The sequence below is a fragment of the Vulpes vulpes genome, chromosome 3, assembly GCF_048418805.1.
Source record: "Vulpes vulpes isolate BD-2025 chromosome 3, VulVul3, whole genome shotgun sequence".
Lineage (NCBI taxonomy): Eukaryota > Metazoa > Chordata > Mammalia > Carnivora > Canidae > Vulpes > Vulpes vulpes.
The window spans coordinates 92,362,235-92,374,729 of record NC_132782.1 but is presented as its reverse complement, the minus strand read 5'-3'; the positions used below and the strand labels follow the sequence as shown (position 1 = coordinate 92,374,729).

At 49.4% G+C, this 12,495-nt stretch overlaps 1 protein-coding gene across 7 annotated transcripts in view; it reads left to right on the top strand.

Moving 5' to 3' along the window:
- ITGAL (integrin subunit alpha L) overlaps positions 1-12,495 on the top strand; it is a 42,586-nt gene that overhangs the window by 21,098 nt on the left and 8,993 nt on the right. For 6 of the 7 annotated variants that reach the window (XR_012000582.1, XM_026011173.2, XM_072753485.1 and 3 more), the window contains 10 exons: positions 24-184; positions 315-466; positions 1,944-2,033; positions 3,531-3,587; positions 3,681-3,754; positions 4,309-4,450; positions 6,466-6,576; positions 6,931-7,010; positions 7,145-7,231; positions 8,892-8,967. Coding sequence is in view for 6 of the 7 variants with exons in the window: in XM_026011173.2 (XP_025866958.1) it covers positions 24-184; positions 315-466; positions 1,944-2,033; positions 3,531-3,587; positions 3,681-3,754; positions 4,309-4,450; positions 6,466-6,576; positions 6,931-7,010; positions 7,145-7,231; positions 8,892-8,967 (1,030 nt within the window). In the remaining variant the exon portion in view is untranslated. The remainder of the gene's footprint in view (positions 1-23; positions 185-314; positions 467-1,943; positions 2,034-3,530; positions 3,588-3,680; positions 3,755-4,308; positions 4,451-6,465; positions 6,577-6,930; positions 7,011-7,144; positions 7,232-8,891; positions 8,968-12,495) is intronic. The other variant, XM_072753483.1, reaches the window with a different exon arrangement.

Genomic DNA, 12,495 nt, shown 5'->3' with positions numbered 1-12,495 from the left:
GAGGGTTGTTTTCTGCTCTGCAGCTCCCGGCCTGTGGTGGATATCCTCACTCATATATCCTTCTCCCCGGCGGAGATCCCAGTGCATGAAGTGGAATGCTCCCATTCAACCAGTAACAAGAAGAAAGAAGGAGTTAATATCACAGTCTGTTTCCAGGTCAAGCCTCTCACCCTCCAATTTCGAGGTGAGTGCTGTTCCCTCATGCCCCAGAATAGCTGCCCACCCCAAATGCAGGCTTATGGCCCCAGGATCACCCATCACCTCCCCCTGCCCCCCGCCACTGCCACCCTACAACTCCTTTTTTCCCTGCCCAGGTCGCCTGGTTGCCAATCTCATTTACACTCTGCAGCTGGATGGCCATCGGACCAGAAGCCGGGGGCTGTTCCCAGGAGGGAGACAGGAACTCAGCGGGAACATAGCGGTCACCAGAGACTGGTCCTGTATCAAGCTCTGGTTTCACTTCCCGGTAAGGGAGTCATCAGGGCTGCCCTGGGAAGTAAGGGGGTGGTGATCTTGGTGACCTCGGTGCAAGGCTCAGCTTGGTCACCGTCCAGCTGGGTCACAAGTCCTTTCTCTCTACACCACCATTTCCTCAACTGTGTAATAGTGGTAATAACACCGTTAGCACACTTTCTCTAATCCTTAGCCTATGGATGGAGGTGCTTTTTAACATGGTTGCCATTAGAAAGTACTTCCCATTTTCTCCGTAATTTTTCCACATATCCATATCATATATTAATGCTGCTACCCAGCTTTTCATAATTATTTTAATAGCTACAAAATATTGAGTCACAGCGGTACATCCTTATTTGTCAGGTACATGTGGTCATTTATATTAACATCCATCACAGAAAAAGTTTTTTTAATATTAGTTTGAGCAACTGCTGAGACGCCCAAATTCAGTTTGCTTCTAACAGTCCCGTGTAATTTAGGGTTGATGGCAAATTATCCTGATGCTTTAAATATTTCATAAGACACGGAGTATGGGATTGGTGTATAAGATTTTGAAATTCAGGGGCATCTGGGTAGCTCCATTGGTTAAATGTCCAACTCTTAATTTCGGCTCAGGTCGTTATCTCAGAGCCGTGGGATTGAGCCCCGTGTTGGGCTCTGTGCTCAGTGTGGGAGTCTGCTTGGGATTCTCTCTCTCCCTCTTCCTCTGTCCCTCACCTCTGCTCTCTAAAAACAAAAAGATTTTGAGGTTCATTTTAAATTTTTTGTTATGGGGAATTTCAAACATACAAAAGCAGAAAAAAATAGCTTAGTGAGCCCCCAAATACCCATCACCCAATGTCATTCATTTATTCCTGCACTCAGAATCCCTTTGCTTCCTTACACCCCACTCCCCACAAAAGGTGGAAGTTTTCAACATAAATTTGCCAGAGAAGAGGTAGTGTGTCATAATGGGAATACCTTGGACTTGGGAATTGGACGGATTTTGACTCACTTCCTAGCTTTAGTCCTTAGGAAACTTGGGTCACCTTTTTTGACCTCATGTTCCGCATCTCTGATGTGGGGTTTATAATGCCTGCCTCTTCAGGTTGGTGAAGGAGTTCAAGTGAAGATGATTGGGTACCTGCAAAGTGCCAGTGTGAGGGACTTGTAATAACATAAAAGGTCAAGATCTATCCCTGTTCTCAAGGAACTAGGATATTCTAGTTATTCTAAAATATTCTTTTTTTGTGAAAACTTTGATAATAGTTGCCTAGAATGGTTTGACAGGGATTTGGGGGTTTTGGTCAGAACTCTGGGAAAAGTGGGGTGGTTGACCAGCGATGTCTGCCATGAGAATTGGGGCTGAGGATGATATTTGTGCTGAGAAGCAACCCCAGGCCTATGATAAATCCCTGGTGCTAGAACCTCATCATTTGTAAAGCAGGAACAAGGGGAGCATTTAATTGGAAGACTAAACTCACAGTGTAGGTGGTTCTCATTACCCTCAGGTGTGCATTCAAGACCTCATCTCTCCCATCAACGTCTCTCTAAATTTCTCTCTCTGGGAGGAAGAAGAGACACCGAGGGACCAACGTGCGGTAAGAAGAGATCACTCAGGAATGTATAGGAAACAGGGGAGAGTAGAATTTCAGGTTAGCAAGACTGTATTATAGAAGTCTTTGGCTTTAAGCACTAGAAACCAAATACAGCTACTTCAGCAGGAAAGGAACATATGGGAGCTCATATTTGGCAAAGCAAGACTGGGAAGAAAGGGGAGCTTAAGTGGAGGCTCTGGGAGCTCCTGAGAGGAAGGAATAATGAATGAACTCTTCAGGACATGGCACCTCCAGTGGATCTACTCCAGGTCTCTACTAAGCATCAGTTTCGGACCTCACCAGGGTCCTAGAACTGCTCATGGTGCAAATTCCAGGAATACAGGGCACCCTGGTCAGCCTTTTCACCAAAGTGTATTCCCTTGAGATTGAGTAGTTTCCTCAAAGCCGAATCAGGGTGCCATGATGATATAACAGAAGAGGAAAGCAGTATCTATTCTCATCTACTTGATCACACACTCCTCATCCAGGGCCAAAGCCAGATTTCCTCTCCTCAAACCCTTGACACTCAGCTGGTGGTTTAGCTTCTGTCTGAAGGCAGCAGGATCTGGTGGAAAGAGCCTGGACCCACCAGACCAAAAATGTGGATTTTGTTTCTCTTGCTGTGAACACCTGAGCAGGTTCTGTCCCTCTCTGGGATAAAATAAGTTGTGATGCCTCTGCTAGAGCTGGAGCACCGTGACTGCTAAGTGCATGCTTTCTCATGGCTTTTGGCGGCATGCATTGAGCACTCCCCCATGCATGCTCACCCTCCTGAGATGTGAAGGGAATGATGGCGTGCTCACCAAAAATTGAAGCCCCTGCCCACCAAGTGCTCATCAGGCACTTAAGGAAAGTTGATTGAGCACTGGCCTGTGCTAATCCCTATTCTGGGTACTGGCTCCACTGAGGTAAATAAAATATGTTCCCTACCCAGAAGAGGTTCACAGTTTGCTCTGAAGTCAACAGACAGTCACAACATGCTGTGTAAGGCTGTGGTAAAGCTAGATACAGTGTGGCCATATAATCTTGTGTGACATGTGTAGGGGACAAGGAAAGCCTCCCCCCAAGATGAAACCCTTAAAGTCCCCAGGTATAGAAGGGGAGGTGGGAATTCATAAAGAAGGCATAGCGTGAGCACAGACAACAGAAATGCCAGAGCTTGTGGGTGTTGGGAGCACAGTATGTGGGAAAGAGGGTGGAAGAGCACATGCCTGCCCTTTTAGGTCCTGAAAATCCACGTGATGCTTACACTTATATCTCACTGGTCACATGGCAGCAACTAACTAAGAGCCTCAGAAGCACAGCCTCCTGTCCCAGGGCTCCTTGGGCCAAATCAGGAGGGTGAAGTGCTGCCTGGGGCAGGCTTTGGCTCCTGAGAGAGGCCGACCAAGTCGGCCCAGCTGAGTCCCCAGCTCTGAGCCCCCTGAGCCCTCCTTTAAGAGTTCTGCTGCCTCAGCTAATCTGTCTTGCCTCCCGGCCCTCCCACCACTCTGTGCTCAGCTGGACAGGGACATCCGGCCCATCCTGAGACCCTTACCACACGTAGCGAACACGGAGGTAAGAAGAGAAGGGGGGCAGCTGGAGAGGCCAGGGTCCCTCCCTCCTGGGTCTGGGGCCTGAGCCTCCTCATCTCTTTTCTTGGCTTTTCAGATCCCTTTTGAGAAGAACTGCGGGGAGGACAAGAAGTGTGAGGCAGACCTAGGGCTCTCGTTCTCCCCAGCAGGGTAAGGCCTCAAGCCCCCAGGCCCTCTTCTTCCACCTGGTGTTTTCCTGAGGCAGCTTCTGTGTGCTCCAAAGAGCAGGGGGGCTTTGAGTCAGAAGGGCTCCATCTGCATTCACTAGATCTGTCCTGTGGGCCTTAGTTCTCCTCTCTGAGATATTCCAGTCCCTTGGGCACGCCTGTGAGGATCTGATGAAGTCGAATTGCTCAGCCTATGTGCAACAGCTGATGTTGATGTATTCATTTTTTCTTTTCTTTTCTTTTTTTTTTTTTAAACTTTTTTTTTTTTTTTTTATGATAGTCACAGAGAGAGAGAGAGAGGCAGAGACACAGGCAGAGGGAGAAGCAGGCTCCATGCACTGGGAGCCTGACGTGGGATTCGATCCCGGGTCTCCAGGATCGCACCCTGGGCCAAAGGCAGGCGCCAAACCGCTGCGCCACCCAGGGATCCCGTATTCATTTTTTCTAACCTAGTTGATCCTTCACTTCTGAAAGCCCCATCTCTATCCTGCTTCCTTTACCTTGGCCCCCATAACTTTTCCCTGGCCCTGCCCCCAGATCCAGAGTCCTGCGCCTGATCCCCTCTGCCAGCCTCTCCGTGGAGCTGATACTGAGTAACTTGAGAGAAGACGCTTACTCGGTCCACCTCAATCTGAGCTTCCCCCAGGGACTCTCCTTCCGCAAAGTAGAGATGCTCAAGGTGAGTGCCAAAGCAGGGCCTGCCTGAGGCCATACCTGTTCCTGAAGCTTCTGCTCCCATCAGAGAGCCTCAGGCAGACAGGACAGCCTGAAGATATAGGCAGCAGATGGTGTGTAGATGCCTTAGGCCCTCATCCGGGTTCTCAGCCTGATGACCACCCTCACCCTCTGTGGGCCTCAGATCCTGCCACCAGTGAGACTGGGGACACCTGCAGGGCTAGCATGGAATGGAGAGTGTGACAAGCTCTTGGATCTGGTGACCAGGAAGGTGTACACAGATTTAGTGAGCTCAGGCTCCCTCCCACCTAAGGTGACCAATGTGTTTTTGCGGGGTGGCCTGGGTTGTTTTATTTTATTTATTTATTTTTTAAAGATTATTTATTTATGGGATGCCTGGGTGGCTCAGCAGTTGAGTGCCTGCCTTCGGCCCAGGGCATGATCCTGGAGTCCTAGGATGGAGTCCTGCATTGGGCTCCCTGCATAGAGCCTGCTTCTTTCTCTGCCTATGTCTCTGCCTCTCTCTGTGTGTCTCTCATGAATAAATTTTTTAAAAATCTTTAAAAAAAGATTATTTATTTATTTATTCATGAGAAACACAGAGAGGCAGAAGCATAGGCAGAGGGAGAAGCAGGCTCCATGTGGGGAGCCTGATGTGGGACTTGATCCCAGGACGCTGGGATCACACCCTGAGCCAAAGGCAGACACTCAACCACTGAGCCACCCAGGTGCCCTGGCCTGGGTTGTTTTAAATGCAACTTTTATTTTTTAAATTATTAGAACAGAAGTAATACATGATTACCACAGAAAGTTGAAAGTCATAGAGAAGTTTAAACAATCACCCTATGCTCCTACAACTCAGCAGTTACTACTTTTAATATTTAGGTGTTTATCCTGCTGTGTATCTCTATACATACGTATAAATCACACTGCATATTTGTTCATTTTCTATTTGTTTTAAGTAATTGCCATTTTGTTCTCCATTTAGTTATTTTTGCTCCTTGTTTTTACAACAAATGTTTATCGTGGTAAAATACACATAATGGACAATTTGCCCTTTTAACCCTTTACAAGCATACAATTCAGTAACATTAAGATCATTCACAATGTTGTGCCACTGGCATCCATTTGGAGAACTTTTCCATCATCTCAAACAGAAGCTCTCAATCCATCAAAAGCAATCATTCCCTGCTCTGGTGATCTCTCATCTACTTTCCATCTCTATGAATTTGCCTGTTCTAGATTTTTCACAGAAATGGAATCATATGAGTTTGTCCTTTTGTGTGTCTTCTTTGCTTAGCATGCTGTTTGTGAGGAGCATCCGAGTGATAGCATGTGCGAGATTGCTTCCTTTTTGAGGCTAAATAACATTCCATTGTATGGATGGACCACATTTATTTATCCAGTGGTCATCTGTCAACGGACATTTGAATTATTCTTATCAGCAACATTAAATGCTCCCTTACGGGGCATCTAATAGAATGACTAAGAACTCAAGATCCGGAGTCAGACAGACCTGTGTTCGAATTCTTACCAGATCCCTGCCAGAGGGCCCAGGGGTGGGACCTGGGGAAGTCAGCAGGCCTCTGTTTCCTTATCAAATTCCCTCCCCAATCTGAGGCTGAAATCTGTCCTCACAGATGAGGATGAAGATGGATGGCTATGGGCTGCTTAGCCCAGAATCAGGCTCTGGCTTCTTTGAAAAATGGTTACTGACTGTATAGATGTAGTAGGGGCATTTTAACAATCTCCCTGTATCCTCTCCTAGGATTGTACAGCGGGCCAAACCGTTCCTATCTCTTGGAACTCTTCGATCATTTCAGGAATTTTACAATTTTAAGTAGCATTGTGGTGAACATCTTTGAACGAATCCTCTGGCTGTGCCCCTGATTCTCTGGGCCCCCTTCTCTGAGAATGGCAGGGATGGAGCCAGAGGGGCACGGGCCCTAAGGGCTGGTGGCTTTGGGAAACCTTAGCCTTGCCCACTAAGAAGTCTGTTCCGTCTCTTCTCACCTCCAGCCCTACAGCCAGATACCTGTGAGCTGCGAGGAGCTTCCTGAGGTAGCCAAGCTTATGAACAGGATCGTCTCTTGCAACGTGAGCTCTCCTATCTTTAGAGCAGGCAGTGTGGTGAGTGCTTCGAGCCCTTAGGAGACAAGCCACTAAAGGGCTCTGGGCTCAGGGGTGGGGGTGGGGGTGAAGGGTGCAGGAGATGGATAAAAAACAGCACCCCCGTCCACCTCCCACCCCAAAGCGAAGGATGGCCTAGACTTTGGATTCAGACAAACCTGGATTGTCTGATTATTCATTTTGTGACCTTAAGCAGGTGACTTTGTATCATTTGGAGTTTTGTATCCTCATCTGTACAATGGGGCTAAAGCACCTGTTTTGGGGGATAAGTACCAGTGGTCACTGGTATCACAGCAGCTGGGCATGGGGGCCGTGGGGTGCATCCCTCTTCATTCCCCTCTTCTCCCCTGCCAGGTTGCTATCCAGGTGATGTTTCATATGCTGCTGAACAGCTCCTGGGGGGACTCTGTTGAGCTGCACGCCAATGTGAGCTGGTAAGCAGGCCCCAGGCAACCGTCTCCCCACCCAACCCACCCCAGACAGGCATAGCTGCCCTCCCCACTCAGACTGCCAGGTGGTCCTGCCCACACCCTTCCCTCACACTGCCCTCTGCTTTGTCCCAATGCAGTCACAATGAGGACTCCGGCCTCTTGGAGAACAACTTGGCTACCACCACCATCCCAGTCCTGTACCCCATCAACATTCTCACTGAGGAGTAAGTCGTGAGCAGCCTCCCCAACCCCAGCCTCCTGAGCCAGGGCCTCAGCCTGGCTTCCCAGGGCTCTCCTTCAAAGCCTCATCCTCTCCTGCCCAGGGGTAATTAGAACTGATTCCAGCCACAACCCCAAGAGTTTTCTTTTTTTGTTTTTTCTTTTTAGATTTTATTTATTTATTCATGAGAGAGAGGCAGAGACATAGGCAAAGGGAGAAGCAGGCTCCCTGCAAGGAGCGTGATATGGGACTCAATCCCAGAACCCTAGGATCACAACCTGAGCCAAAGGCAGATGCTCAACCACTGAGCCAACCAGGTGCCCCCCTCAGGAGTTTTCAACACCCAAAAGAATGGAGGCCTTTAAGAGTTCTGAGATCAGCAGTTTACTGATGGAAGAAAAAGCGCATTGTATGCTGACCTTGTGTCAGATGCCTGTGCCAGCTGCCCTGCACAGCTGGGGCTGCCCCTGGCATGAGGCAGCCGTGCCTCTTTCCATTTTACTGGTGAACAAGCAGCCTCTGAGAAGGGTGCTCATCCAGAGTCATACAGATAGGAAACACTGATGCTGCATCTGAATTTGGGTCTGTCTGACTCCAAAACCCCATGCTAGATGCGCCCCCCCACCCAGGGGTCAGGAGCACTGAAAGAGATGAGGAGAGACTGTTCACAGTGGCTCTTTGCCCACAGAAAGCTCATGGGCAGGCAGGAAAGGCCAAGCTCATGTGCACACAGAATCAGTGAGTCTCAGAAGGTTATGGCAGGAAGGACCCATGGGGATGACCCGTTGGATTTTCTCATTGACAGAAAAGAGATTGAAGCCAGAAAAGCAGACCAATTTTCTCAAGCTGGCTCAGGGAGAGAAAGACAGGGACAGTGACTGAGCCAAGATCTCTGGTGCTTTTGAACACAAATGCATTACATAATGATACTGTCTGAAGTACGGTATTAAATTAGAATGAGGAAGGATGATTTGGGTTGGTGGAGAGATGGAGGGGTTCACAGAGAGGCAGGGGCTTGAACTGGGGTCTGGAGAATTCGAGGGTTTAGACAGGGGCCAGGGAGGAGAAGGGATGTCCCCATCAGAGAGAAAACCATAGGGCAAAAGGAAGCAGCAAGCAATGGTGTGGATTTGGGAAGTAGGGAGTGTGCAGGGGACAGCGGGTATGTGTGGGGTGCACTGGGTGGGCAGATGTGGACATGAGGAGCTTTGGGCCTGACCCTTGTGGATGGCTGGGGGCCATAGGCAGATCCTAAGTGGGGAGGTGGCAGGATCAGACAGTGATGTTAGGAAGGTCATTAGATGGATGAGATGGAGAGGAAGCCAGAGGCTGGTACTGTTATGCAGGAGAACCCAGCAGACAGTGGAAACCCTCATGAGGCAGGGACCTGTGTGGTGGGGAAAACACAGCTCCAGAGGCACATTGGCCTGGGTTCCAGCCCTGGCCCTCCTCTGCCAGACACTGGGCAGCAGAATGGCCCTTTCCACGAGCCTTGCTTTCCAAAGGGAAACAGCAGAGTGCTGGAAGGGTTCCATGAGAGCATGCCTTCCTGGTCCCTAGAGGGTCCCTCAGAGCTTCCCCAGGCCCGGGCCCCTGCCCTACTGGAGACTGGGTCCTTATCTCCTCCTCTTTCTACCCCCACTCCTCTCTCTCTCTCTCCACAGCAAGGAGAACTCCACACTGTATGTCGGCTTCACCCCCAAAGGTCCCAAGATGCACTTTGTTGAACACTTCTACCAGGTAAGAGCTTCTGTGTGAGAGGCCCTTCTGGGTCATACATTTTCCAACTCTGTCCTGAACAGAGGCTGCAGAGACCAACCAGACACAGCCCCATCCTCCGTGAACCCAGCTCCCTCTGCCCATGCTGTGATCCTTTCTAGAGAGCCTCACAGCCTCCAGTGGCCAGTGGCTGCACAGCTCCTTTCCGGTGCTGGATGCATTGTCAGTGGGATCGCAGAACTTGAGAGGCAGAAGCACTCTGAGAGACAACCTACCTTTTCATTCACATGTTTAATGAGCCACTGTTGCAGCTTAAGTATAGAGGCAACAGTAAGGCAGGGCCCCTGACCACTCACTGGAGCCAAATTCTGTGCCTGGTGCTTTATGTATGTGACGCCCACCCCAGGATTCTCACACTGACTGTGAGGCCCCATAAGGCAGAGGCATTGTCATTCCCAGCATACAGACAAGAAGTCCACAGCACAGAAAGGTTGAGTAGCTTGCCAGTCTACACAGCTACTAAGCGGGGAAGAGTCAGATTCAGGCCCTTATTTGAATACCAAAATTCATGTGTTTATTTATTTATTTTTTAAAGATTGTATTTATTTATTTGAGAGAGAGAGAGAGAGCACTGGCAGTGGGGAGGGCAGAGGGAGAGAGAGAGGGAAAAGCAGACTCCCCACTCAGCAGGAAACCTGACTTGGCACTCCATCCCAGGACACTGGGATCATGACCCGAGCCAAAAGCAGATGCCCAACCAACTGGGCCACCCAGGCACCCCCCAAAATTAATGTGTTTAACCTCTAAGTCAATGATCTGTCACTTCGTATGCCATATGCTCACGGCTGAAATAGTAATCTTCATTATGGAAACAAAGAAAGACAGCCCCTGAGTCTAAAGCTCGAGGGGTCTGAGGCTTTTTTAGAGGTAACCCCTGAGAGAGGAGTAGGCATTGACCAAGCCAAGAGCATTCTCATTTTCCCGTGGAGGAGACTGAGCCCCAGAGAGACTGTCTTACCAAAGGCCTTGCTGGCATCAGGACAGACTGGGGCAGGAGCCCAGCAGGAAAGGAACCCCAGGCAGGCAGCCCCTTTAGAACAGAGGCTGGAGTCATCTCCCCTAGACACAACATGGAGGAGAGTGGCCCTTGGGGAGGTCAGATGCTCATTTGCATTGAGAATGGCCAGTTGGGTTGGTTTCTAATGTTGTTCACTGGGATGGCTCTGGGTTCCCCAAGGAGCTTGGCAGACCAGTCCTTTCCCCACCAATAGTGGGGAAGACTTGGATAGGCATGGATCCAAGCCCCAGCTCTACCATTCCAGCTCTGTGTGACCTTGGACCACAGGCTTAACTGTGCAGCCTCGGTTCCCTGCTATGACAAACGGCATTTGGAATGAGAACTTCCAGGTGTCTTGAGGTTTAAGTGGGTTACTGACTCCCCATGCAGTGATTGGCCCAGTGCCCGGGAAGTGGAGGTAGTTAATGGCTGAGGTGGGGGCTGTGGACCAGCCTGGAGATTTCCCCAGCTACTGTGGAAGCCTGCTTGCATTCTTGCCCCACTCCTCTGGGAACCCATTCAAACCCTTTGAGCTCCCCTCCCCGCACCACATACCCCATTTCTCTCTCTCGGGATGGTCATCAGGGCTAGACACCTCCATCCACCCTCCAGCATCCTAAGCGATGCATCTGGCTCCCTGCCGCCTGGCCCAAGCACACAGCCACTCTTGCTAAGGGCCTGATCATGTCTGTTTTAACTAAACGCAACTCAGTGTGGGACACTGGTGATCTTTCCCTCTTGCCCAAAGCCGTCCTGTTAGTCAGGCCCTTTTTGCCACAAGGAGGTCAGCTTGGGTTTCTAGTGAGCTCAACATGCATGGTAATTCAGTGAGACCTGGGCAGCTCGGCCACGGGGTCTTCTTCCTCATGATGGCCCTCTCCCCAAGCTGGTGAGGAATATAAGCTTCAGCCAGACCTGAAACCTTTTTGAAGCTCTGCTATTTAAAGCTGTGTGGCCTTGGGCTGTTTAACCTCTGTGAGCATCTGTTTTTCAATCCGGAAAATGGGGATGATAATAGACCTTCTTATGGGGTTGTTATGAAGAGCAAATAAGAAAATTCATGTTAAGTGCTCCACACAGTACTCCACACATAAGCCATTGGTCCCCAGTGACTGGTTTTAGCAGTGTTGTTCTCACCATCATCCAAGGAAGGTGATAAAACAATGTAGTTCCGGTCTCTGGAGTCCCAGCCTGGACTCCAATCCCCGCCTTTCCACTCCATCACTTCAAACAGATTAATCTCCCTGAACCTCAGTCCTCCCCTCTGAAGTGGGGATATCAGTCCTGCCTGCCACATAGGCAGCCTTAGAGAAAAGAATGAGATCCTGCGTTCAGTGAGAATCACAGAGGCCCAGCACACTGAGTGTTCAGCAAATGGTGATTGCTCTTCTGTGGTCTCCCCATGACCCCATCTTCACGCTGCCCTGGTAACAGGCTGATGCCCTATGCTTGTGCCACTGACTGCTCTGCACCGGTCCCCATGTGGCCTGTCTCTCTACCCACAGTCTGAGTCCCCCGTCCAGCTCACAACTCTGCATTGTGACCCTCCTGCTCCTCCAAGGCACCTGTCCCTGCAGCTTGTCCCTGCTCTCCACTGGGAGGTCTTCCCTGCATCTTTTTTTTTTTTTTTTTTTGTCTTTTAATAGCTTTATAATAGAATGAGATACAAGTCTGTATGATTTATCTGCTTTTTTTAAATTTTTTTTTATTTATCTGCTTTTAAAGCATACAGTTCAGTGGCCTTTGGCATATTTGTAAAGTTATATAACCATCACCACAATCCAATTTTTGAAGATTTTCATTATTCCACAAAGGACCCCTGTACCCACATGCTCTCCTGCCCCTCCTCCCCCAGCTCCTGGCAGCCACTACTTTAATCTCTGTCCAGAGACCTGGCTGCTCTGGACATTATGTAGGAGCAGAATCCTCCAGTGTGGGATCTTTTATGACTGGCTTCCTTTGGTTACATAGTGTTTTCAGGGGTCATCCTTGTTGTAGCCTGTCCCACTACCATATTCTTTTTTATTGTGAGATAATATTCCATTGCGAGGTAGGCTGCGTTTGATTTGTCCATTCAGCAGCTGGTGGACATCTCGGTGATTTCCACTTTGGGGCTTTTATTGACTATGCTGCTTGAATGTTTTGGGGTTTTCTTTAAGATTTTATTTATTTATTTGAGAGAGAGAGAGCACGTGCACACAAGCAGCCGAGAGGCAGAAGCAAACTCCCAGCTGAGCAGGGAGCCCGATTCAAGGCTGTATCCCAGGACCATGGGACCATGACCTGGGCTGAAGGCAGATGCTCAAACAACTGAGCCACCCAGGCACCCCTGCTTGCACGTTCTTATACAAGTTTTGGTGCAGACATATTTGACTTCTCTTGGGTATATATCTGGGAATGCAATTGTTCCCCTTGAGGCTTTGTCTCAGCATGTTCTAAACCCAATGTATTGCTTTCCCCTCAGCTAGCATCACCCCTGGTGTGCTCAAAAG